General features: G+C 41.8%; 1 protein-coding gene across 1 annotated transcript; it reads right to left on the bottom strand.

The window, feature by feature from the left end:
• Positions 1–21,263: 21,263 nt before the first annotated feature.
• Positions 21,264–23,728, bottom strand: LOC133403517 (ependymin-like). The gene is made up of 6 exons (XM_061678414.1): positions 23,653–23,728; positions 23,020–23,054; positions 22,770–22,904; positions 22,166–22,349; positions 21,748–21,835; positions 21,264–21,414 (listed from the first exon to the last, which is right to left on the bottom strand). The coding sequence occupies exons 1-6, from the start codon at positions 23,726–23,728 to the stop codon at positions 21,264–21,266; spliced, it is 669 nt and encodes a 222-aa protein (XP_061534398.1).
• Between the last annotated feature and the right edge of the window lie 1,060 nt (positions 23,729–24,788).

Here is a 24,788-nt window from a genome sequence, read left to right as displayed (position 1 = left end):
TCTAGTTAGCGTTGATCGGTAGCGCCTACCTGAGGGAAGGAGCTGGAAGAGCTGGTGACCGGGGTGCAGACGGTCCGAGAGGATTTTTGCACGCCCTTGTCTTAGTTCTGGCAGCGTGCAAGTCCTCAATGGTGGGTAGGGGGTTACCGACAATCCTACATTCGCGAGGTGGATCGACGGGAACGCCAATCTGTGTCCTCTCTTGCGGAGTTTCACCTGAATTCCGGCTCGTTTTCCTCTGTGGCGCCGCTTCCGCATCCATGCGCCGAAAACCGCGGACGCCGCTCCGGTGAGTAACTCGGGGAAAAAACTGAGCGGATTTTCGAAAGTTGGTGACAGAAAGTCCGGAGTAGCCTCCTTGATGGTTAGCAGGTCTCCCCTTGTGTAAGTGAGTTGTGTAAGGTCTCCAAAGACGGACGAAAAACACAAAAACAAAGACAATACTAGAGAGCGCGTTACCGAGGCGGCCACACTGGTAGGCGCCATCTCTAAAGACTCTAAGTTGCTCTCTAAGTTGTTTTAATTATATTCAATTATGCCATTAAACTTGCCAACAAATTTGTGCAAACGCAGCCAACATCTTACTAAATCTTCTTTTTGCCACTGTTTTCTGCTCCTGCATCCACGATTCTTTTTGTCACGCGTCTGTTTTCTTGAACACTTGTGACGTTCTTCACCTTTTGATGACATACTCCATACTCCACTCGCATCGGACACATATCCGATTTATATCCACATATGTAAGAGGACTTGATCGGATATGAAAAAAATCAGAATTACACGGTTCCCATTGACATGAGAAAAAAAATCATATACTACGTCACATAGGGAAAAATAAAGAAAATAAAAATAAAGATAGAATTGACCACTTGTAGTCAGAAAGGGATAAAGCCAGAGGCAGCCTGCAAGATGAGAAAATGACCCCCAAAATATCAGTTTTTAACAATAAGGTTGTGGAGCAGGGGGGGGGGAGTGTGACACATCTTTACTGTGCCACCAGCTGTAATTTCTGTCATTTGCTGAAAGTGTCAAGAGAGTGAGAGGGCCACAGGGAAAATTAATAGCTTGAGCCTGTGTGAGAGAAGAAAGGAACGTGTTGAGAAAAGTGTCTACTTGTATGTCAGAGAAGCTGCAGGGTGGAAGAAAAAGCCTGATTACAAAGTGGAAAAGAGCAGACATACGCACTCACACACACGCACACGCGCACGCACCCGCGCGCACGCACACACACACACACACACACACACACACACACACACACACACTGGAATGTACTGGAAGAGAAATGCAGACTAATAGCACATCAACCAGCCACCATCCTTGCTGGCAAGCTTCCATGGGAACTGTGTTAAAGCTTCTCAACAGCTGAGTGCTGTTAAGCAAAGTAAACACAATAAGATAAATGGTGCAATGAAGCACACGCAGCCAGTCACAGTGTGGCTGTGACATTGGCCACTGTGTGAATGAAGAGCTTATCGAAGTTTGTCGAGATGGACACTGTGTCACTGAACCACGCCTGCACTGTGTTCACGATACGTGGGTCGTACTCCTGCTCCGTTAGGATCACACAGTACATTACAAACAGAGAACACGTTCAAGTATCCACACAGACTGGCAGCTTTATGAGCTGTACGAGAACAATGTAGCCATCCATTTTTCAACGTTGCGGGTAATTGATTTTGACTTCCAGCCGACTTGGGGCAAGAGGCGCAGGGCACCTCGGACTGGTCGCCAGGCACAACCATTCACACTCACATTCACATCAGAGGGCAATTTAGAGTCTTCACTCAATGCATGTGGAGTTCTACACCACAATAATAAACATTTGAATGCTATTAATTTATACATCCTCAATTTAAAAAAAAAAAAATACAGTTCTTGCATGAGCTCGTGTTAATCAAAACGGATTAATATGATTTGTGTGGCATTTCCTTTTAAAAACTGTATTACCTTAAACTTCGAATGCCTCATAAGTTGTATAATTACAACCAGGAACTACTTAAAATGTCTTTAAAGGATTTGGAAGGGGTAAAAAATAAAATAAAAATAGTCTCTAAAGAATGGGTTTACACCTACAGGTATTGTGGGTGAGTCTGGAACATATCCCCGTGATAAGCAGGGATTCACTGTACAACAAGTGACTCCCTACCAAAAGCACACAGTCCAGCACGCCCCACTCACTGCTGCCACCGAAGCACATCGACTGAATCAAGCAGCCACAACTCCTTGAATGTAATTGCCAAGATGTCCACCTCCAACACATTTATGAACCGAGATGATAGTGATAAAACTGCTGTGAGGAGTGAGCGTGCATGTTATATACCCAATATCTTTCCATTGTTTTGTCACTATCTACTGAAGCAACAAATCAGCGTTAACGATAATGTTGACAATTCATAATTGCATCTGTTTCTGTATTTTTACAGTATTCAAATGGAGCTTTAAAAAGCTTCTATTCCCTACAAATCAATGAATCAATGCTTTATAGTATATTTTAATGATCTGCAAGGGTCTGTTTACAGAAATAAAATCCATCAGCTGTGTTTCCTGAACCACATTGAAGGACAAGGAGGCTTCTCCATGGTTACGTACATCTGTGTAAGTGGGAAGCGTCACTGCACAGCGTAGCAAGGAAGGCCGGCTGGATTATTGGGATATCACCTAATGAGGCAGAACGGGGCTAATTCTATTTGAACTTTTCCTCTTGAGTCAACTTTACAGGCACGATTAGCTCGCTGACACGAGAGACGGGAACAGACGGGTTGTGAGAAAGTGACAATGGCAGGAAAAATCAATTTCCTCTCTGGGCAGTTCAAAACAAATGTTATGAAATTAATATCCTGTCTTTTACTGCACTTGACCCACGATTCCTCTGTGTATCATAAGGAAAACATATTGACCTTAAGTTTTAGCTACTTCATATATTTTGTTAGGTTGCGTGATTATAAAAAATTCAAGCTATTTGAACCAATAATAATAACATTAATTGTACACGTCCATCCATCCAATTTCCATTCAGCTAATTCTCACTAGGGTTGCGAGCGCGCTGGAGCCTATCCCAGCCAACTTTGAGTGAGAGGTGGTGTGCGCCCTTTTTTTTTTTTTAGCTCAAGCAGAAAGGAAGATCTGGATCCCTTTTATGCCGGAACGGTAGACTATTTATTCTGTCACAGTAGACTATTTAAGATGGCACTGCGGTTTCTTTGCATTCTGATGGCTATTTATTGAGAATTACAGTCGTTCAGTCGAAGAGAACAACGTTTTTAAAGGGGAGTGACAGAAAAAACAAAGGAGAGCGAATGAAAAGGTAACTAAATAATACCACCCGACGGCGGCCCGGCGGAAGGGACACCTCCTGGCCCAGAAACTGCCAACCCGAAGGAGACCGCGGGGACCCGACGCCACGCCGCCATACATCCTACAACCTCCCCACCCACAGGAAAGCCCCCCCATTAACCCGCTTGGCCCACAATGTAGCCAGTCCCCGTCCAGCTCGAAGGTGAGACGGTGGCCCCTGTTTCATATTGTCATATATATATCGATAACGACTGATAGGAAAAAAAATTGTGATGGGATTTTTTGTGAGGTTAGTACACAGTCATAGGCATAAATGCAATTTTACTCATAATTAGCATAATAATTTCTTTCAGTGTTGCTATTTTTGACCTAAAACCTATTCTTGAAAGAAAACCTACTGATTGGTTTAATAAATGCAATGTATTCCACAAAGGGTTTTCCTCTTTTTCATCATCCATCCATCCATCCATTTTCCATACCGCTTATCCTCACTAGAGTCGCGGGCGTGCTGGAGCCTATCCCAGCTGATTCTGGGCAAGAGGCGGGATACACCCTGAACTGGTCGCCAGCCAATCGCAGGGCACATATAAACAAACGAACCGTTCACACTCACATTCACCCCTACAGGCAATTTAGAGTTTTCAGTTACCTAGCATGCATGTTTTGGGGATCTGGGCGGAAACCAGAGTACCCGGGGAAAACCCAGGCAGGCACAGGGAGAACATGCCAACTCCACACAGGCGAGTTCGGATTTGAACCCCAGCCCTCAGCCCTCAGAACTGTGAGGCAGATGTGCTAACCAGACATCCACCGTGCTGCCCTGTTTCATCATATCAATCATAAATGGCCTGAGTGGCCTCGGGTCCATTCTGAGGAAGAGTTTTACTGTTTAGAAAATACAAGCTATGAATCAAGGCAGTGTTCTAAAAACCATCATATCCAAAGCGAGCTGCCTTTCCCGGCAAGGGCATCAATCTGAAAATTCATAATCTGCTTGCAAAAATGGCCAGTAATAAAGTTAAATGTGCAATTTTCTCTCTCCACAGTGGGCAAGATAACGTAGAAAACAGCAATCATGGAGTGAATTTGCATCACAATTTAGTCCGTGTCATCGAATAGAAAGTCAATTTTGCTGGAATAGTAGACAAGATACAGTGTCAATGCACCAACCAACACAGTGTGCTACTGCAGTAGGTCAAAGGTGAAAACCACTGAGCCACAATCACCCATTAGTTCATATGACATTTGCTGTCATATGTCCGTGGAGCAGAGGTGCTGTTTGTGAGAACTACGGTGCACCTCTCACTTTGATAGTATTTACATGCACAAGGCTGCTTTCAGAGGCAGCAAATGACACATAATTGTATTTACTGTCATTCTCTCACAATGCTGACCACATCCCATGTTTGACCCTGGCCTATCTGAACAAAATATTGCCTTCAATAGTTTCTCTCGTACATGTGACAGACACCTCAACGCTTGGTTACTCGAAACAGATAGCGGAGAGTGGAGGGAATTTTGAACCATTATTTTGGGTGCGTCATTGCTTTCAGACAGTCACATTACAGCTGAACGAGTGTTGTTGTCTTCTTGATGCATTATTTCCAACAAATAAGCCCTTATAGCAGCATGATTTCCATTGGTACTCAGAGAAAACTTGCTTTTGTGCAAGCCCAGGTAGAATTTTGTTTTTCATCACAGACCGCAGCACACGTCACTGACAGACTTTGCGTGTCTTTGAAAAAATCAAATTAGACTTTCAATCCAGCGGAGGGAGTTTGAATGCATTTATTTCACACACACTTGTGTAAAGAAAAAAAGAGCACAAAGACTTCTCGCACGATCAGTAACCTTCATGCTTTGAGTGGAAGTGACGCCGATGAAAAGTTCATTACATAAACCGAAACGATTTCAACTCCTAAATTTGCCGGTCAAGTCTTAAGTTCTTCTTTTGCAATGTCATGAAACAACAAGTCTATCAAATGGATTGACTCAAGTGGCTAAGCATTATTGCTCCATTTATCAACACCAATCAAACGTTTCAGGGAGCAATGAAGTTGGGGCTTTGACCTTGACAACCAGTGATTACAAGCCCTGAAGTTGGACATGTTTGCAGTACAGAAAACGGATTCTCCCAGGAGTTACATCATTGTTCCTTGAGGCTCTCGCTACTTGCTTGTCACTCTGGTGGTACGCACCAACATTTGGTATTTGGTACTCCTGTGGAACCATCTCCCTGCAGTCCGGAGGGTACACACCCTCTTTGTATTCAAGAGCAAACCTAAAACTCACCTCTGTGATAAAACCTATCGCCAGGAATGACCAAGGCTTCTGCTGGCTCATCTCTTTGTGATGCTGCCATAGGCCCGGACTGCAGGGGCATCTATTTCCCCTGAAGCACTACGCCTCCTTTCCTCTTCTTTCTCTCCATCCTTCTCACCTCATCACCATTCATATAGTATGCCAAGGCAAATGGTCGCCCCACTCAACCTGGGTTCTGTTCGAGGTTTCTTCCTTAGGCCTAGTGTGCACACATGAGGATTTTTCACATTTTAAAAGTTTGGGTTTTATTTTGGGACAGACGCGATACATTAAGACAAAAAAATAAGGCATTTAACAGTGTACCCGCCTCTCGCCTGAAGATAGCTGGGATAGGCTCCAGCGCGCCCGCGACCCTCGTGAGGAGAAGCGGTACGGGAAATGAATGAATGAATGGATGTCACAAAATGAGCGCATTGAGGTAAATGGTTATTCACTTTTAATTTAAATATATTTCAATTATTTTCTACTACAATTGATTTAATAGTCAAATCAAATACAGAAATGTGTTAGTTTCAAAACACAATTGCCCCATTCAGGAGAGTACACCTAACTAGCCAACACAATCCATTGCTGCGTGACATCACAATGTGTTACGGACAAGCACATTCACCTCAAAGATTTGAATTTCGATACCTTTAAAATGATGTCAAGAACATTACCGCAGGACAGTTATTGCAGTATATTATGTAATTGGATTTTAAAAAATCCTGCATACTGTTCAATTTCACAACATAATCATGACTCTATAATCGTAATCCAAAACATTTCGGCGGCTAAAATTTTGGTACATCGTTGATTCCAAATACAGATAAAGATATGAAAAACTACCATTGCAATTGCACGTTGAGGAACATTGACCTTAAGCTGTTTGACTATTTTCTCACACACTTGTTGACAAAGAGGTGAACCTCGCCCCATCTTTGCTTGTGAATGACTGAGCAATTCAGGGAAGCTCTTTTTATACCCAATCATGGCACCCACCTGTTCCCAATTAGCCTGTTCACCTGTGGGATGTTCCAAACGGGTGTTTGACTTTCTTTTTTGCCACCTGTCCCAGCTTTTTTGTGTTGCAGCCATGAAATTCTACGTTAATGATTATTTGCTAAAAACAATAAAGTTGATCAGTTTGAACATTAAATATCTTGTCTTTGTAGTGTATTCAATTAAATATAGGTTGAACATGATTTGCAAATCATTGCATTCTGTTTTTAGTTATTTTTAACACAACGTTCCAACTTCATTGGAATTGGGGTTGTAGAAAGAGAATAATGTTCCACCAGTGTCATGCAGCCTGCTGTCACACTGACAGTTAATAATGTAGACGTACTGTACTTGACCTTGGCAGACATCCAGCCTGAATAGGGTCATGTGTTTCTACCTTGAAACCACTTTGGCAGCAATGAGAGCAAATTGGCTGGTGAATGTCGCAATCCATCACCTGATCAACCTCAGTGGTATAAAAGTGTTTGACTGAGAAAAAAGCTCAGATCCTGAGACTCCTTCTTTATTTAGATTGTAGACATTTAGCTTTGAGATGCAATGGAGCTCATTATCTGTTCTTGTTTTCCCAAGGTGATCAGCGTAAGGCCATGGTGGCATCATTTCCAACGCCTTGACAGCAAACAATTCAAAAAGACTGTGGCGGCCCTGACAAGAAGGCACTTCCCAATAGGCCTAATTGTCAGCATCAGTCAATGTTAACCGCTTACTTCTTTCTCTGTCTTTCCTCATGTCAGCTAACACATGGTTGCTGACTAGATGGGCGGTCGCATCCTCGCTACTCTTTCAAAGAAAAACAGCACCATCTGTGCCTGGATGGAGAGTCAGCCTAAATGCTTTTCACTGAGCTGCCAAATTTCAGCATTAAGCATCTGTAACCAGCATGTTGGATACTTCTAAGAGTGGACTCCATCTGAGTCACAGTGGCAGTTCAGACTGAGTGCACACAGAGGGTTTAACTTTCTACGTGATACACATTGTCAAGCACTAGCCAATTACATTTAGTCAGGAAAACTACAATACTCTCTCTTACTGTCGAATGCAGTCCAAGACAGTAATTGGCATGAGCGAAGGGGGATAGATTTCACCTTATCACATATTTGTGTGACCACTTGTTGCTCGGCAAGGATATTTGTCGCGCAATCGTCTCTGTTTCGAAGACCACTTAAAAAAATGCTTTCTCGTTGGTAACTTAGATCGTCAGCCATCCCCCCATCCATTTTCTATACTGCTTGGCCTCACTAGGGTCACGGGTGAGCTATATCTCAGCTGACTTCGGGTGAGAGGCAAGGCACACTCCGGACTGGTTGCCAGTCAACCACAGGCGCGTATAGACAAGCATTCACACTCACGTTCACACTTAGGGACAATTTTGAGTCTTCAATAAACCGAACATGCATGCATTGTTTTTAGAATGTGGGAGGAAGCTGGAGTACCTGGAGAAAACCAGTGCAAGCGGGCAAAAAAGCGTCTGCACTGTGCGAGAACGAGAGAAGGTTTTAGTGGATATTTATTTATGGACCCTGGATACGCTGGAGAGACTACGTCCTTCGGCTGGCCTGGGAACGCCTCGGGATCCCCCCGGAAGAACTGGATGAAGTGGCTGGGGAGAAGGAAGTCTGGGTGTCCCTGCTAATGCCCCCGCGAACAGACCTCGGATAAGCGGTAGAAAATGGATGGATGGATAAAAATAATTAGAATATCTTGTCTTAGTTGTGTATTGAATTTAATTGAATTGGAAATCATTGTATTCTGTTTTCATTTACATTTTACACAAGTCCCCAATTTCATTGGAAGAGGTATTTTCAAAATATAGATCTGTGAAAACCAGCACACATTTCTCTTTTTCCATTCCGTTTACTGTTTCAGTACTGGTATGCCATGTAAACCTCAGCTACCCTTGAAATTAGATGAGAATACATTAAGTTCATTTTTCCTTCTACGTCGCAGGACCGGGAATGTGACTATTGCACACACGTACATCGCAATGACGATGCTCAAATGATAAACAATGGTGCCTCAAGATACGAGTGACCACATATGATTTTTCCAGATATTAGTCAAGTTTGGTCAAGTTTTTGCTTGAACTCGCGAGCCCAAACTTGAGAAATGAGTGCTGTATGGCAGCAGCAGGCTCCACTCACTTGACAACAATCAGCACTATGGCTGATATAATTAGTAACAAAAAAAATAGAGGCTTCAAGCTGTCCATTGCCACTAGTAGTTGGAGTTTACTTGAAAACTAACCATAAAATAAAAAGTAGGATTGTTTTATGTTGTAACGTTTTGGATTTGAAACAAACATATAGCCTCCATCACACATATGATGGAAAACACCACAGCCACCCACACAGGCTCACAATTAACATAACATGAGAATACAATCACGCCAGCTGTGTTTGTAAAACAATTTGAAGCTGTGGACTAGAGATCTCTTACGCCAGAGAAGTTACGTCTGCAGAAGACGTGAAACATTGATGTGGAGGATTCGCACAAAAGCACACCCGCTCGCGTAACATTATGAAAGAACTGAATGTCACGTGGAGCGCAAATGTTGTTACTGTGTGTTTGTACTCAATGCCGTACCGTTGAGTGCAAGTATTCTAATTCAAAGATGTAAAACTAACGTTTTTGGAAGAGGGCAGGGGTTGAGCAAGTGTGGGAAAAGAAAGAGAGACAGAGAGAGAGAGAGAGAGAGAGAGAGAGAGAGAGAGAGAGAGAGAGAGACAGAGACACACACCCGGCACATTTTAAGGCAAATGCATGCAAATTAATTTGGTCTTGATTACCCTTAATATAACCAGTTAATAATTTTACCTTCTCTTCTATTATGTTTTTATGACTATATTTAACAATATACTGCTACTTACTTTTAAAAAAAAAATTGTGGAACTGGAACATTGCATTTCCATTCATTTTTATCCGGAAATGTGTTTTGAGGTAAGAGCATGGTCACGAAATGAATGAAACTCCTATCTCGAGGCACCACTGTATCGTGTTGCTCTAATTGGGAGTGTCAATAAACCGCTTAAAGCAATCACAAGTTGACTCTTTTGGAAGAACTGTTTGCTATCTGCCAAACCACATACCACACGCTCAGGGAGCACCGAATAGTATCGTATGTGACAGGCTGGTAAGGTCGTATCAGGTGTCTCAGAACTGGAGCATTTTTAGGAGTATGAGTACAGACGTACAGTATTTGTGCATCCCTACCATTGATCCTTTCCACAGCCTCTCTTCTATTACCTGTTTTTAGTGCAGACATTTTGCACTGTATTATATAAAATGTAATAAAACATAACAAAAGGTCATGTGAATTGTGAAGACATTTTGTGTTTGTCCCAATAGAAAAACAGCTACATTGGTGACTATGTCTTTACCCACACGTATGCATTGCAGCACCTTAACTCCATATGACTCGAGGCATATCTGAAGCTAGCTACTACAAGTTCGTAGGTACTCAAGGTAACCGCTGTGTAATATCTGCTCAGCACATTGGGAGCTCTGGCTTACTAGGTTGTAGAAATAACAGCTTAGATATCCTGGCAGCACCTGCTTTCGCTGATGGAAAAGCCTTCAATAGTGACTAGATTGAATCACAACTTAAACCCCTTGTTTCCCGTTCTCTGGGAAAATGCTATTTTAGTACAGGGTCTTGTTTCTTTTTCATGCAATAACATAACTTGTGGGGGGGGGGGGGGGGGGGGGCTGGGGAACAAGCAAATAAGTGAGAGAAATAAGTATAATAGAAATAGTTTATATGCAAAAATTCAAGTGCATATCAAGCATCTTCCTGAAATATTTGCAAATTGATATCTCCTTACTGGCTCATGTGCTGAATTACTCGCTGCTGTTTAGGAAACACATTTGTGATTCTGGTGCAACTGACGAGTGTTTTACATAAACACATGAAATAAAATTAACTAGCACTTGTGTCTTCTCAGCCGTGCAGCAGCTGGCGACGTGCTTGGCCCCCCTGAGTGCATATTTTGAAGAATATTGTAAAAGAGTCAAAGATGAAGCACTACCAAAAGTTGCGTGCCAACCCACCTGCAGTTTTGCATCAATGCCCATCTCTCAAGTTGTGGGTTACAGACGATGTGCTGTAATGTGGTTTCACTTTATTGGACTGTCTGAACAGCAAGCTCCATCAAAGCATGAGCAATCAGGGCACCAGGAGTCAACGAAGGGAAAAAGTACATTTGGAACTCCTTGGGAGACTGCTCGTGTTGCGGTCTACAACCAAACGTCAAGGTTATATTTCTGCATGGCCATGATTGTTCCTATATGTGACATGTAACCATGTCAACAAAGGCGCTTTAACCTTAATCATCTGGCTGTAATTTGAATCCAATCAATTGGAGCCCAAACAAGAACATTTCTCTGTCAAATTATTTTGTAACCCGTCTAGAACTTAAAGACATTTAATTTGTTTTTTGCTGAATGATGGCAGCCAGAAGATGGTTGGGAGTAAGCTCTCGCAGGGTAGCAAGTAGAGGTTGGTGGAGCAAAATAAATTTATATATGTATGTACAGCTGTGTATGTATGTATAGTGGGAACGGAAAGTATTCAGACCCCCTTCAAATGTGTACTCTTTGTTATATTGCAGCCATTTGCTAAAATTATTTAAGTTAATTTCTTTTCCTCATCAATGTACTTTTACACACAGCACCCCATATTCACAGAAAAAAAACTGAATTGTTAACATTTTTGCAGATTTATTCAAAAAGAAAAACCGAAATATCACACAGCCATAAGTATTCAGACCCTTTGCTGTGACACTCATATATTTAACTCGGGTGCTGTCCATTTCTTCTGATCATCCTTGAGATGGTTCTACACCTTCATTGGAGTCCAGCTGTGTTCGATTTTACTGATTGGATTTGATTAGGAAAGCCACACACCTGTCCATATAAGACCTTACAGCTCACAGCGGATTTCATAGCAAATGAGAACAATGAGGTCAAAGGAACCGCCTGAAGAGCTCAGACACAGAACTGTGGCAAGGCACAGATCTGGCCAAGGTTACAAAAAAAGATTCTGCTGCACTTAAGGTTCCGAAGAGCACAGCGGCCTCCATAATCCTTAAATGGAAGACGTTTGGGACGACCAGAACCCTTCCTAGAGCTGTCCGTCCGGCAAACCGAGCAATCGAGGGAGAAGAGCCTTGCTGGGAGTGGTAAAAAAAGAACCCAAACTTGCATATCTGTTGTTGACCAATACTGGCCACTCACGTGCTTGAAAAGTACCTGCACCATTTGCACAATTGACTTTGCACAACTAGTCACTTTAAAGTGCATACATTTCTTGAAGTCTCTGCGCCATTTGCACAATGGTCACTGTACCAGACTATTATTCTATTAGTCATTTCAAACTGCTCTCTAAATTTCTAAAAGGACCCAGCATCATTTGCAGAACTGTCAACAACAACAAGAAAAAAATGTATCGGCAATACCACCTTACTGGTATCCTTTCTTTGCTCAGTGACTGTGTTTTTATATGTCTCAAAAGTATTCACTGTCAATTAACTGTCTGTTGTCGTACCGGAGACAAATTTCTTGTGTGTTTTTGACATACTTGGCAAATAAAGATGATTCTGATTGTGATGGGTGAATAAATGAATGAATAAATAAATCAATAATATAAAGGAGCAACATTTCACAATATTGATTCACGGGTAGCTGAATGATTGGGCATCTTGGCAATTTGGAATGATAACCGATTATGATGAAGTCCAATGGAACAGTAGGAAATTATCATCCTAATATTTGTGTGGATCTGGAGTTCTGGACAAAGAAGCAGATCACTAACTGTTGGCAATAAAGTTAGATCCAGAAGTGGACAGTTTTGACACTTTTTGGCTTGATACATGGATTTGAAATAAAACAATAACTGTGATTGAAGTGTAGATATTCACCTTTAATTTGAAAGGTTTCATGAAAAATGAATCAGTGTTTTGCTTATTTTAAAGTCAAAATCATAAATTGGAGATACAGGATTTTTACCGCACATTCTTAACACATTCTTTTATTTCTAATAATGCCAACTAGGTCCATATTCTCCCAATAGCTTGAGAGGGAAAAGTTGCGCCACTGCTGACTGCAAAGATTCTTCCGTCCACTTAAACCTGTCATTTATGCAGTTTTATGCCAGATATGCATTATGGGTGCAACAACCATAAAATGTGGGCAGTCCCTGTCAAATCTGACCTTATATGTATGTGTGTGTATGTGGAGACACTGAACCAAAGCTATTTTATTCAGCTCATCAAATAGGTACTTTCAGTCAGTTATTATTTCAGCATTTTAGTCACGATATTTGTTGACGAAGAATATTGGCGCCAGCAATTGTGCTTCAAACATGGTGCCATGGCATTAAAAGACAAGCCTCTGGAGGTTTTTGAAAGCTCCAAATATCTTTTCATCTGCTTCTACTGTATGATGGTTGTCAAATATTATAGCATGCAGCATTATAAAGTGACTCACTCGGTCCGTGGTGCAAGGAAGGTTGGACAACACTAATCTATAGAACAGCAAAGCACACCCCCTTTTTTATTGATGGACCTCCAAACATGCATTCAGTCATAAGCACAGTTTTCTGATTAAATGACTTCTATTGGATTTGTTACCTGCAGAATAAAAAAAACAAAGTGTGTAATGTATTAGGCAGAGTGGTACACACACCCCGACTGACGACGACACATCCGCTATGTCGGGTATTTTCTAATTTAAAGTGTGCTACTTTTTATCATGGATATTAATGACATTCATGACATTGGCAGCCAATTTCTGTCGTCAATTCAATTTCATCGAATGGGTGGGCGGGCTTTATTTTGGGGGTGCCGCAGTGGGGGGCCCCCTGAAACACCATTGCATGGAAGGTTAATTGAAGACTCTATATTATCCTCAGGGGAAAATCTGAGTGTTAACGGTTGGCTAGATGTGCCATGCGATTGGCTGGCGACCAGTCCAGGGTCTATCCTGCCTCTCACCTGAAGTCAGCTGAGATAGGCTCCAGCTCACCAATGACACTAATGAAGAAAAGCAGTATAGAAAATGGTTGGCTGAATGTCGGGTGTATGTAATGGAAGGCTGTCTTATGTTTGAGCAGGACTCTTTACTGGACATTGAAGGAGGATGTGATCCCATTTCTTTGTACTTTACTTTTGTCATGTTATGAACAATGTATCAGAAGGGGGGGGGGGGGGGGGATTTATGAGATTATTACTACTTATGTGGTACCAACACACCTCAAGATACCATACATTACAACATGTACTGATCATTTTAACCTGCTTTTGCATTTTCCCACTAGACTATTGTTTTTCACCTGGTAAGTATGAATGCACTTTAACTCAAGACCACAGAATTCATTGACACATTTATCAGCAGTTGTTTTATAGTATTATTGTATATTATTTTGCTTTCACAACATTAGAGATGAGTCTTTTTGACTCTAATTATTGACAATATACCTTATATGATTTCTTTTTAAGCAAAATCAGATCTGATCATGATTCTGATACTGTTGCATGTTTATCAAACCTCCATGACTGTGACTGAGTGGTAGGAACTCAATGGGAAAGTCTGTAGTGGAACCTCAATATCCATCCATCCATTTCCTATACTACTTCTACTTACAAGGCTTTCAGGTGAGATGGCGCATATCCCAGCTAACTTCGGAGAGGCAGGGTACACCCTGCGCTGGTTGCCAGCCAATCGCAGTGAACTTTCCAAACATTTTTGAAATAACAATAATCACTTTCAGTTCTTTCATTGACGTCTCAGGTGAAATACTAAAGTCTTACCTGAGTATTGTGTTACGAGTTGCGACGTTTGAAGTTTCCAATTTGCTCCAGAGTTTAGGAAAGAACTGCAGCGGCATGCACGGGTGCAGTAATTATATGAAAATAATCAAACAAAATGGAATTGAATTGAAGGCTCTAAATTGCCCATGGGTGTGAATTTGAATGTTAATGGTTCCTCTCTCTATATGTACCCTGTGATTGGCTTGTGACCAGTCCAGTGTGTACACCACCTCTTGCCCAAAAGTCAGCTGGGATAGGTTGCAGCTCACCACGAGTTACAATTAGAGTTGGGAACCTCCAACTATATTATAGCTACTAATAGTGCGATAGGGTATAGGGGATGCTTAGGTAAGCAGGCTTTAGATTCTTGCGACGGTGAACCTTTGCCAGTGCAGTCTGAAGTATTTTAATGATGGTTGTACATAATGAAAATGTCAAAGACTTGATTAACAAGATATTTCACTGCAGACTGACTGACTTGTTTGTACATATGAGCGGAGAGGCAGCCGGTTGTGTCGCTCAGCCCAGCTAAGACCGAATTCTCCCACACGAACAAAAGCTTCCAAATACACTCACTCAATCCAAATACACACACACACACACACACACACTGGTTGCGCAGCATTGACATAATGAGAGAAGGCATCTCCATGACAGATGTCTGGCCAGATCCGCTGCTACCACCGTGTGAAGCCTCTGTCCGCTGAGTAAAGACACATAAATCAACAGAAAGTACATACACACGTGAACCCAGATCACACAGGCTAATGACTGTGCCTGCGAACCATCGTTTTTGTTGTCTGACAAGGGCCACCAATGGGAGGCAAATGAAGTCTCGGCTGTGCGCCGTGCATAATGAACGCAACTGGAGGGGATGTTGTGTTGTAAACTCGATTTGACAGGCAGTCATTATTAAATTCGATGTTATCAGTGCTCGCAAGATGACTTCCTAATTGTTGCCGTAACCTTTAAAACGTCTCATCAAGAGACTTTAGTTCGTATAATGTTGGCCACGTTGCTTCACAGGGGACCTTTATTAAGGGGATTAAGGCGAAAACGATGCACTCAGCAATAATGTGTTCAACTTTGAAATACCAGCTACTGTATTCTTACTGGCAGCATCGTGGATAAGTGGGTGGCACGTCTGCTTCATAGTCTTGAGGTTTGGGGTTTGGGGTTTGAATCTTGGCTCCGGCCTTCCTGTGTGGAGTTTCAATGTTCTACCCGAGCTTCGATAGATTTAAAGTGTTCCCCTGCTAAACATCGCATCTTAAAGGATCTATTCTTCATCAGTTATTTTCTTGTTTTTACAGTATACAGGCAAGACAAAATTTAGACTTGCATGCCTTCAGTGTAGAGACTCAGGAGAGAATTGGACCAATATTCTCCTTTTGAACATGCTAAGGATGACAATCTGTTCACCTTGCACAGATTCGTTACATTATGATGTCGTGTGTCAGTCTTTTTCAAAAGACAAGATGAGATTCATACAGTATTCTAAACAGACACCTTGTGTTGGAAATGAGGGTCTCGCAGGCTAATAAATCCTGGACTGAAGGTCCGTATATGACAAAAGTGTCAATGAGGGGTTTTGCTGGCGAGTGAATACAAATGTCTAGGACGAAAGTGATTTCTACGTTAAACGCCTCTTTTGGTCTAGCTGGGGCTGTGTCTCAAACAAAACACACAGCATCCAAACATTACTTGGACGCAAATGATGAATATTACTTATGAGGGCTAAAGGTTGTCAACTGGAACATCCATCCATTGTATATCACTGCTTATCCCGTTCAGAGGCAACTGGAGCCTATCCCTGCTGACTTGGGCGAAAGGCAGACTACACCCTGGAGCGGTCGCCAGTGAATCACAGGGAACGTATGGAGGCAGAGAACCATTCGCACAATCACTGAGTGAGTGAGTCAATTACGGGCGGAGCGGCCTTTATCAAATATGGCGGCCGTGCTGACGTAGCACAACAACAGGGTAACCCGCATAAGGCACCGTCCGTGTATGCGTTTATGCTAATACGTTGTCAATCGCAGTTTTTTAATTATATAGTTGCGGTCTCCATATTGTCCATCAATGTAATGTCTCATCAATTCAGTGCATAACTGACATGAAGATTACCAGTAGTTCATGTTTGTCCAGCTACCGATGAGCTAAATTCTAACGGCTGAAGTTAGATGTCATAGTTTTTGTGTCTGTTATCTGTGACTTGCGTGTTGCCACTCCGTTTTTCCCTATTATGATCAAATATCACTCTTGAATCCAAATGTAATCGTTTTGGGATCTCCCTCCATGATACGTCCGTCATGAGGTGACCTCTGCTCTCTGCGCCATAACGTAGTGGTGGGTTGCCAGGTTTGCGACGTGCATGACTCCAAAAAAAAAATAAAAATAAAAATCACTTCTCTTTCAAAAACAAAAAGGCACACTCTCTAGAAAAATTGCTTACCACGGCATCCTTAGCATTCGCCAATATTGCGTAATAGGCAAGCCAGCCCTGCTCCCAGGGGTGCACGTACAGTACGTGTTTTAACTGTGAGGGGAAAGGACGCAATTAGTTTCCCAAATGTTTGCAAAACCGGACTGGATGCCCTTTGTGACCGCCCCTCTACATCCTGCCATCAAAATGTCAAATGAACACTGCACAGATGTGGCAATGAATGGCATTCCACAGTTGAGACATTGAAGGCCGGCATCGGTCACGTGACAAGCACTTGGTGACCTCAGAGGTCACACGTTGGACCAAACACACTCCAATCTCGCCTCCATAAAGAGGTCAGCTGTCTATGAAAAACATCAGCTGGAAATGGCTGGAAGCGTGTTTTGGGTTAAATCGCAATTTGGAAATCATTGCATAGCCTTTCTTGAATGTGCGCGCGCGCATACACACACTCCCTCAACATCACAGCAGGACATCGTAAATCAGTGGAGGCTGCTCAAAAATTCCACACGGACCACTCGACCGTTCCAAGAACTCTTTTGACCCATCAGAAATTAAAAATAGTTCCCTGCAACAGCATGTGTTATGTCACTAATACTTTTCAGCATTTACAAACAGTGGCATTATCTAATCTTCTCAATTTGTCTCTTCTCTTGCAGTCCAACCAGAATACTGTATATCCTTGACTCAACAAAAAAAAAAACTCCATGAACTGAAGACTTCAGCCTAGTAGAGAATGTGTTAGCCATTTATTACATTGCCTGTGTTGTACCAATAGAGGGAACCTTTGCCGTCAAAGCCAAAACCTTTTTTTCCATCCAAAAAAAAGCATTACAATAATTCTCATTATACACTAGCTTGCCATAATAGAGAACAGTTTACTGGTCAATGCCATGTCAACCCTGGTTCCCCTACTTTAGTGGCATATAATATTGGTGGACCAGCCAGGACACTATCAAAAGACGTGTCGTGCTTGTACAATCTTTCCTACATAATAAAATAGTCAGACAATATCTATATGTAATAATGTATGTGACAGCTATTATTATTGCCTTAATGGTGCTGAAAAAAGATGACGCTTACTGCGTGGTATTACTGAAGATTCATTAATAAGATGAGACCCAATTTTGATTTTTCCCATAGATGTGCTTGATTAAATAATCAAAAGAAATAGCAATAGGAGTTCATGCAAGTTTTAAACCTCGTTTCCTTTGTTTGTTTTTTTGGGCACACCAGAATGTTCATGGGGCGATGTGGCCCACTGCATCTTTAATCATAAAAAGTCAAAATAAAAACGAGCACGGCATAATGTCCTGACTAACTTTTCTATCAATATTTAGTGCAACTACTTTGTTATAAAAACAGAAGTGTTTAAACTGGATTTTCTAAGTGTGGTACGCGGGCTCACTCTAGTGGTGCACAAGAATCACTGAATTACCGTGGAAGTTCAAACCACGCTCCTCAGAACTGTGAGGCAGATGTGCTAACCAGTTTTCCACCGTGCCACCCCTTATTTAACTTCTGTGTTTTTATTTTCCTATATTTAAGCACAGTGTTAATGTTCAAACTGACTCAATATAATGTTAGAGTGACTTACAATAATATTAAATATACCTTTTAGGAATAAAACCTCTGCTTCGTTTTTGATGAACACTTCGCCCTACTACGCTACCGTGCTTCAATATTGGTCACCGTGGTTTTACTCACTTGGTGGTACCTGGTTTAAAATGTTTGAGGACCACTTAACTAGACAGTTCTTCCCCCTTTGTAACACCTGCCCGGTCAATAGATGTAATACAATATTAGTAAGCAGGAGTTTTATCCTCACGTTTCCATTTTTTGAAAAATTTTCCGGAGTTTTAAACTTTAAATGAGTCAATTTGACCCATGCCGAATCATTAAATGGATGTCAAATGTTAAAAACCAACAACAACAGATGAACATTTGGTAAAAATATACAAAAGGCAACATCTGCCCATTTGCTCGTGGAGGTTTTGGAAAATGGAATTGCAAATAACCTCCTAATATATATAGATGTATATATATATATATATATATATATATATATATATATATATTTTTTTTTTTTTTTTTTTAGGCAGCGAGAGCACCAAATAAATGTCAGCATGCGACATTTGGCCATACACATCTGGAATAGCTGCCTCTAATCTTATTTCAACGTCTGCTTAAAGTCCCTCTCAGCTTTTGGATCCGTGTGAGAGTTGCTCCTAAATGAACTATTGAGAGGCGGACAATATCGTTTGTCCTCTTTTCAGCCAGTATGAGTGATGTTAATCTGCAGTAACCCAAGAAAAAAGAAAAAAAAAGACCAATGATAGGGTTGCTATTTGTATGGCTGCAATCTTCAGACCTCACTTGAACCTTGTGTCGCTATGGTAGAGCAGAATGTACAAAATGCATAATGTAGCACATCTCCTGAGTTATGCAAAGCCATTAAACCTCAGCTGTACATCTGATGAAACCCTTGTCATCACATGAGAGACTGTAAGGTAAGCAGAGGTGGAAACTAGGTAGATTTTTCACATAGCTGTACTTTGAGTATTTATTTTTCTGGCAACTTTTTACTTTTACCCCAACATTTGAAAACATGTCTGTATTTTTTACTTTGTCAAAATAGGCTCGTTACTTTTTTTCAACCTACGCGGATGACGACACGACGTAAAAAAGATAAATAGAGAAAAGTAAGGTCACCTGCGGTGGAGATCTTGGGGTCTTATTGGTCCGAAAAAAAAAACAGGAAAAACAGCGACATGGAGGACCATTAACCAGGAGGAATTAACGATGATGATGTAACAAATTCAGAGAAGCAAGATACTCCCAATCCATGGCCGTATTTAAGAGAATTGTTTGATGCAGCATTGTGTTTGCAGCAAACATATATTTTGGAATTATAACCAAAATGTTGAACATTTGCTTCGAGAGGGAGTTTGCCGTTTTTAGCCTCACTTCACTAATCCGCCCACGACCCCCTCATAAATGTACTTGTTGGGCAGAAATGCTTCAGTATTTCTAAGGTTCTTAGAATTGCATAGTGGGCCTGAGCAAATGCTCTTATGGTGCCGTAAATTGTCCATGGGCCATAGGTTGCCCACCCCTGAAATAAGGGATTCAAATAAAGGCAAGTCTACTTGTGCAAACAGTCTCTGATTGTAGGAAGTCGTGGTTTGGTAGTATTTATTTATTTATTTTAGTATTTATTTAATGTATTTATTTTCAGGAACAACAACAACAACAACAACAAATGTATCGTGGCTCCTGAAGGGAGAAAAAGGAATGCTGCTTCTCTCTGCTGGAGGCCAGCGAGTACTGCAGAAATATGGGAGGGTGTTTAACAGGCAAAGTTGGAGACAACTTTTTTTTTTTTTTAGAACGTTTTTAAGTGATACATTGGCTTTACTTAGAATAATTTTTATGTTGTACAAACTATGCGGCACGGTGGGCGACTGGTTAGCACATCTGCCTCACAGTTCTGAGGACACTGGTTGAAAGCCGGCCTCACCGATGTGGAGTTTGCATGTTCTCCCCGTGCAAACTCCGGTTTGCTCCCACATCCCAAAAACATGTATGCTAGGTTAATTGAAGACTCTACATTGCCCGTATGTGGGATTACGGGTGCGAATGGTTGCCCTGCGATTGGCTGGTGACCAGTTCAGCGTGTACTCCGCCGCTCGCCCAAAGTCAGCTGGGATAAGCTCCAGCACACCCGCGACCCTAGTGAGGATAAGCGGTAAGGAAGATAAATGAATGTATAAAATATATATTTTTTATTAACGAATGGCGTTTCAGTTTCTGGACTGGTGTCTCAAAAGATATATTTCAAGTTTTCCCCTTTAAAGTGGGCCAGATGATCAACCGGCACATCCACAAAGAGATCCTTCGCTTGCTTCATTCAGTGTGCAAACAGAGGCGAGAGCTTCGGCAGCACAACTGGCGGCTGCGTCACCGTGACATTGCACCTGCTAAGTTTCTGCCCGAGGATAACATTGCCGTGCTGGAGCTACCTCCAGACTTACCCGAAACTGACAGGACGTGATTTTCCACTCAATTCCAAGCGGGTCATCGGGGGGCCCATTTCGAGCACACGGACATCATCAAGATGGCCGCGACGATGGCGCTGTGACGAATCCCGGAAGAATCCTTCCCAGATTGCATGAAGGTATGGCACAGAAAGTTGGGAAAGTAAAGTGGCACTCTATGCATATAGTCAATGCCTTTCCCCCCTGCAAACCAAACAAGCATAGCGTATATGTACAATTGTCACGTTATGCTGACTTTGAAAAAAGACTTTATTTGCATTGAATGCATGCATGCATGCATTGGTTCTTCCTCTTTTGAATGAGAGGCTGGCTGATGAACACAACACCTGATGTCTACTTCCTGTTCTCGGTTTTCCTGGCCAGAGACTCTAAGGCGGCGAACATGGTGTCAGGTGCCTCGGAATCCTCCAGCTGAGACTTGGCACAGAAGAAAGGCGGGAATAAGTCCATGGGATTGGTGATGCCAAGTACCCAGTTGAAAGTGCTGGAAAAGAAAGAAAGATTCTTGTTGGAATTGTTCACATTTACATTTGGTCAGTTGTGGTTCCATGTGTCTTTCTATGTACGTGTATTTAAGTAATTCTGCATGTTTTACAGCCCTTAAAGTAATTCAAACACATTAATTATTGTTTCAGAAACAGTTTGTTCCGGCAGTCTAGCTATGTAATTGTTCCTGTTGTCTTTTCATATCGTGCGTATGTAAATGTCTGGTTTCAACTGTGGGCGTGAATGTGGATATAAATGGTTGTTTGTCGACATGTGCCCTGCGATTGGGGGGGGGGGGCACCCAGTCCAGGTTATCCACTGCAGTTCCCACCTGACAGTGGTCCATCCACTTGCTGGTGTGTAGCCAGTGAAGGCCATGGGGATGCAGCCAATCTCCGTGTAGACGCTCATATAGGTGCCTGAACTCATGAAGGTATGCAGTATGTAAATGGTTAAAGTCAAATAAGGAACACAAGCACAATTCTTTATTATTTACGCGTTTGCACACTATGTCTCGTCTGTAAACGAAGCTGTTATTGATCTTTTGCCGGTGAAAGTGACACTCTCGTGTAGCGCACCATTTTCACCCTCCGTTACTGGGCTTTAAACCTGCTAAAGTCTCCCCTGTAGATGGATTCATACACAAATAAATACATTCCAATTCTGAACTTTCCTCCATCAACAGACAGTTCCTTTTCCCCCGCATAAGCTGTGCACGTCACAGATCCGGCAGTGTTTTTTTTCCTCACCGTTGCCTGGCAGGTTTCCGTACCAGGTGTTGACCAGCACACCCATTCCCCAGGAGGAGGAGGAGCCTAGAACGACCTGACCCATCAATTGGGAGTCATCGGGCACTTGCATGGGAATGAAATCTGTACTTAGACGCCTCTTCTTGCAAGAAGGTTTGCGCCAGTCGATCTCATAATAGACTTTCTGAGGAAACATAGAAACATGTTGACTTTTAATAAATGATATATAGACTTCAATATGTTGCTTTGGGGCTGTTTTTCCCAGCTGGAACTGCGGCCTTTGTCAAGTTGAAGGGAATTCAGAAGAGTTCCAAATACAAGTCAGTGTTGAAACAACACCTTAAGGCTCCTGCAAGAACGCAACAAAATGTCAGGAAACGCCTACTAGAACAACTGACCTTTTGCATTAAATAAGGGCACTTTAAATCAGAATCATCTTCTTTTGAGGCATAAAAAAGGTCACCAGTAATGTGGTAATGCCGGTACAATTTTTTTATTTTGGGTGGCAGTTTTGTGCTAATAGGAAAAACCCAAGTCACTGTCAATCAAAGCATACCCCAAAATGTAGTTTTTGTAAGAAGATTTGCCATGCACACCAAAATACCTCATTGAAAAGCATCAGCTGGTCCACAGCGAAGGTTTCATTTCCAACCATGCCAAAGTTTCTAACCCGAATCTTCTGACCAAAAGCGTCATAGCTGATTATTCCCGTAGACACGAAGAGCCCATTGCTGCCCATCTGGAAGACAAAAGACATTTTTCTGGACACCAAAGGAAAAATATATCCCCAATATATCTATCTTTCTTGTTTAAGTGTGTGGGGGGGGCACACAACTTGCAACTGTCTGACTTACCACAGACACACCTCCACTCATCAGAGGGGGAGACTCTATGCAAAACGAAATATAGATACATACCATTAAACAAACTTTGGTTCATGTAAAATAAGCATACAAATAAACGGTTACACGGACTAGAAAACTATTATTGAGAATTATGTAATACATTCACCGGCCACAACATCATAGGCACATCAGCACAGTCAAATCGCCACTACAAAAGCTACGTCAAAAGTTCTGATAAACGTACCATTAATGACAGAGTCCATTAATAACATTTAAAGAGATTTCATTGCATTGTGAAGGTGTACCCAACATAATAGCCCTTGGTGTTTTTAGAGAGCATTTCGACTGACCGGCCATGCAATTGTAAAAATAAATACAACTTGAGAAATATTGAAAAAAAAAAATAAAGAAATAAAATCCTGAAACAAATAACCCACAAATGGTCAAAATAGCAAACCTTTTGTTTGGCCTCTGACAGGACAGAAGGCCCCCCACCTCTGATATTGCCAGTATACGTAATTCATGATAATACAGTGTGAATTTCTATACAGAGAAATGCACGATAACTGTACAGTAATTTCTATTCCAATTCCAATCCATTTGAATAGATGCATCGCGTTCCAGTGTCGACCACTGACTCACCACAGTGTTGGGGTTTCTGGGCACTGGCAGCTGCAAGCAGCAGGCCGAGGATGGACAAAGCACTGATGATGTTCATGTTCAGAGGCTGCAAACACCTTTGAGTCACAGAGCAACGGGTGTCTCCAAATATACCCGACCACATCTGGTCAGGTCCCATCATGAGTTTCCGCCCATGCGGACTCTTTTAGCGCTTGAGAAAAGGAAAATGTTAACTCAAAATGTAATGTTAAACAGACACGTCATGTATCACAGGAGTCTCAACCCGCATGCTCAGTCGCCATTATGGAGACGCCTCTTCATTAAATATTATACTCACATACTCAGGCCTATTATTCTCTACACTAATTCACATTTGATCAATGTTTTTCTCCAAAAATGAAAAACAGACCACAAATGAAATGCATTGAAAACAGCACTTCAGAGGTCGTGAGTGAGTCAACACAGGTGGAAGAACTCCCACACTGTGGTGACCTCCACCTGCTCTTTTCTCATCTGATGTTGTTACCTCTGAGAAAATGAAGTTCTCTCTGAGAAAAGTTACATTTTCACCACTCGTTTTACAAAGGCCACAGTTACTCGTAAACCAGACTAATAGTGTTCCTGAATAATGGGAATGAAAATAAATATAATTTTAATCTCTCAATATTATGAACAATACAGGGACAAACAATGTCGCTCTTATCTTTCCTGCCGTATATAAAGACTAAAGAAGTTCATTGAAAACTCATCTGCCTCTTAATGTTTTTTCCCCCCCAAAGAGTGCTTTGGTATGTTATCATGACTATGCAGAAAGACCTGATTGTCAACAAATTCATTGGAGGACCAATGCATTGAGCCAAGGCCAGATACTGTAAAAAAAAAAGGTTCAGATCCAGGAATGTGTTTGTTAGCGTTGCTAGATTGGGGATTTTTTTTTTCGTCAACTGCTTCTATTCCACAGACGAAAAACACATTCATGACAAAAATCAGGCATGCGCAAGAAGTGGAGTTTTTACCTATGAAGGATTACGATTTGGTGCTTGTCCAAATGAGCGTCCTTTATCTATGGCAGAGGTGTGTATGTTTACAAGAGACTCCACCAAAAGATGAGCTCTTGTGCATTACACAAACATGGATCTCGGCAGACAAGTTCAAAA

This window comes from Phycodurus eques, chromosome 6, assembly GCF_024500275.1.
Source record: "Phycodurus eques isolate BA_2022a chromosome 6, UOR_Pequ_1.1, whole genome shotgun sequence".
Classification (NCBI taxonomy): domain Eukaryota; kingdom Metazoa; phylum Chordata; class Actinopteri; order Syngnathiformes; family Syngnathidae; genus Phycodurus; species Phycodurus eques.
This window is presented reverse-complemented; position numbering and strand designations above follow the sequence as displayed.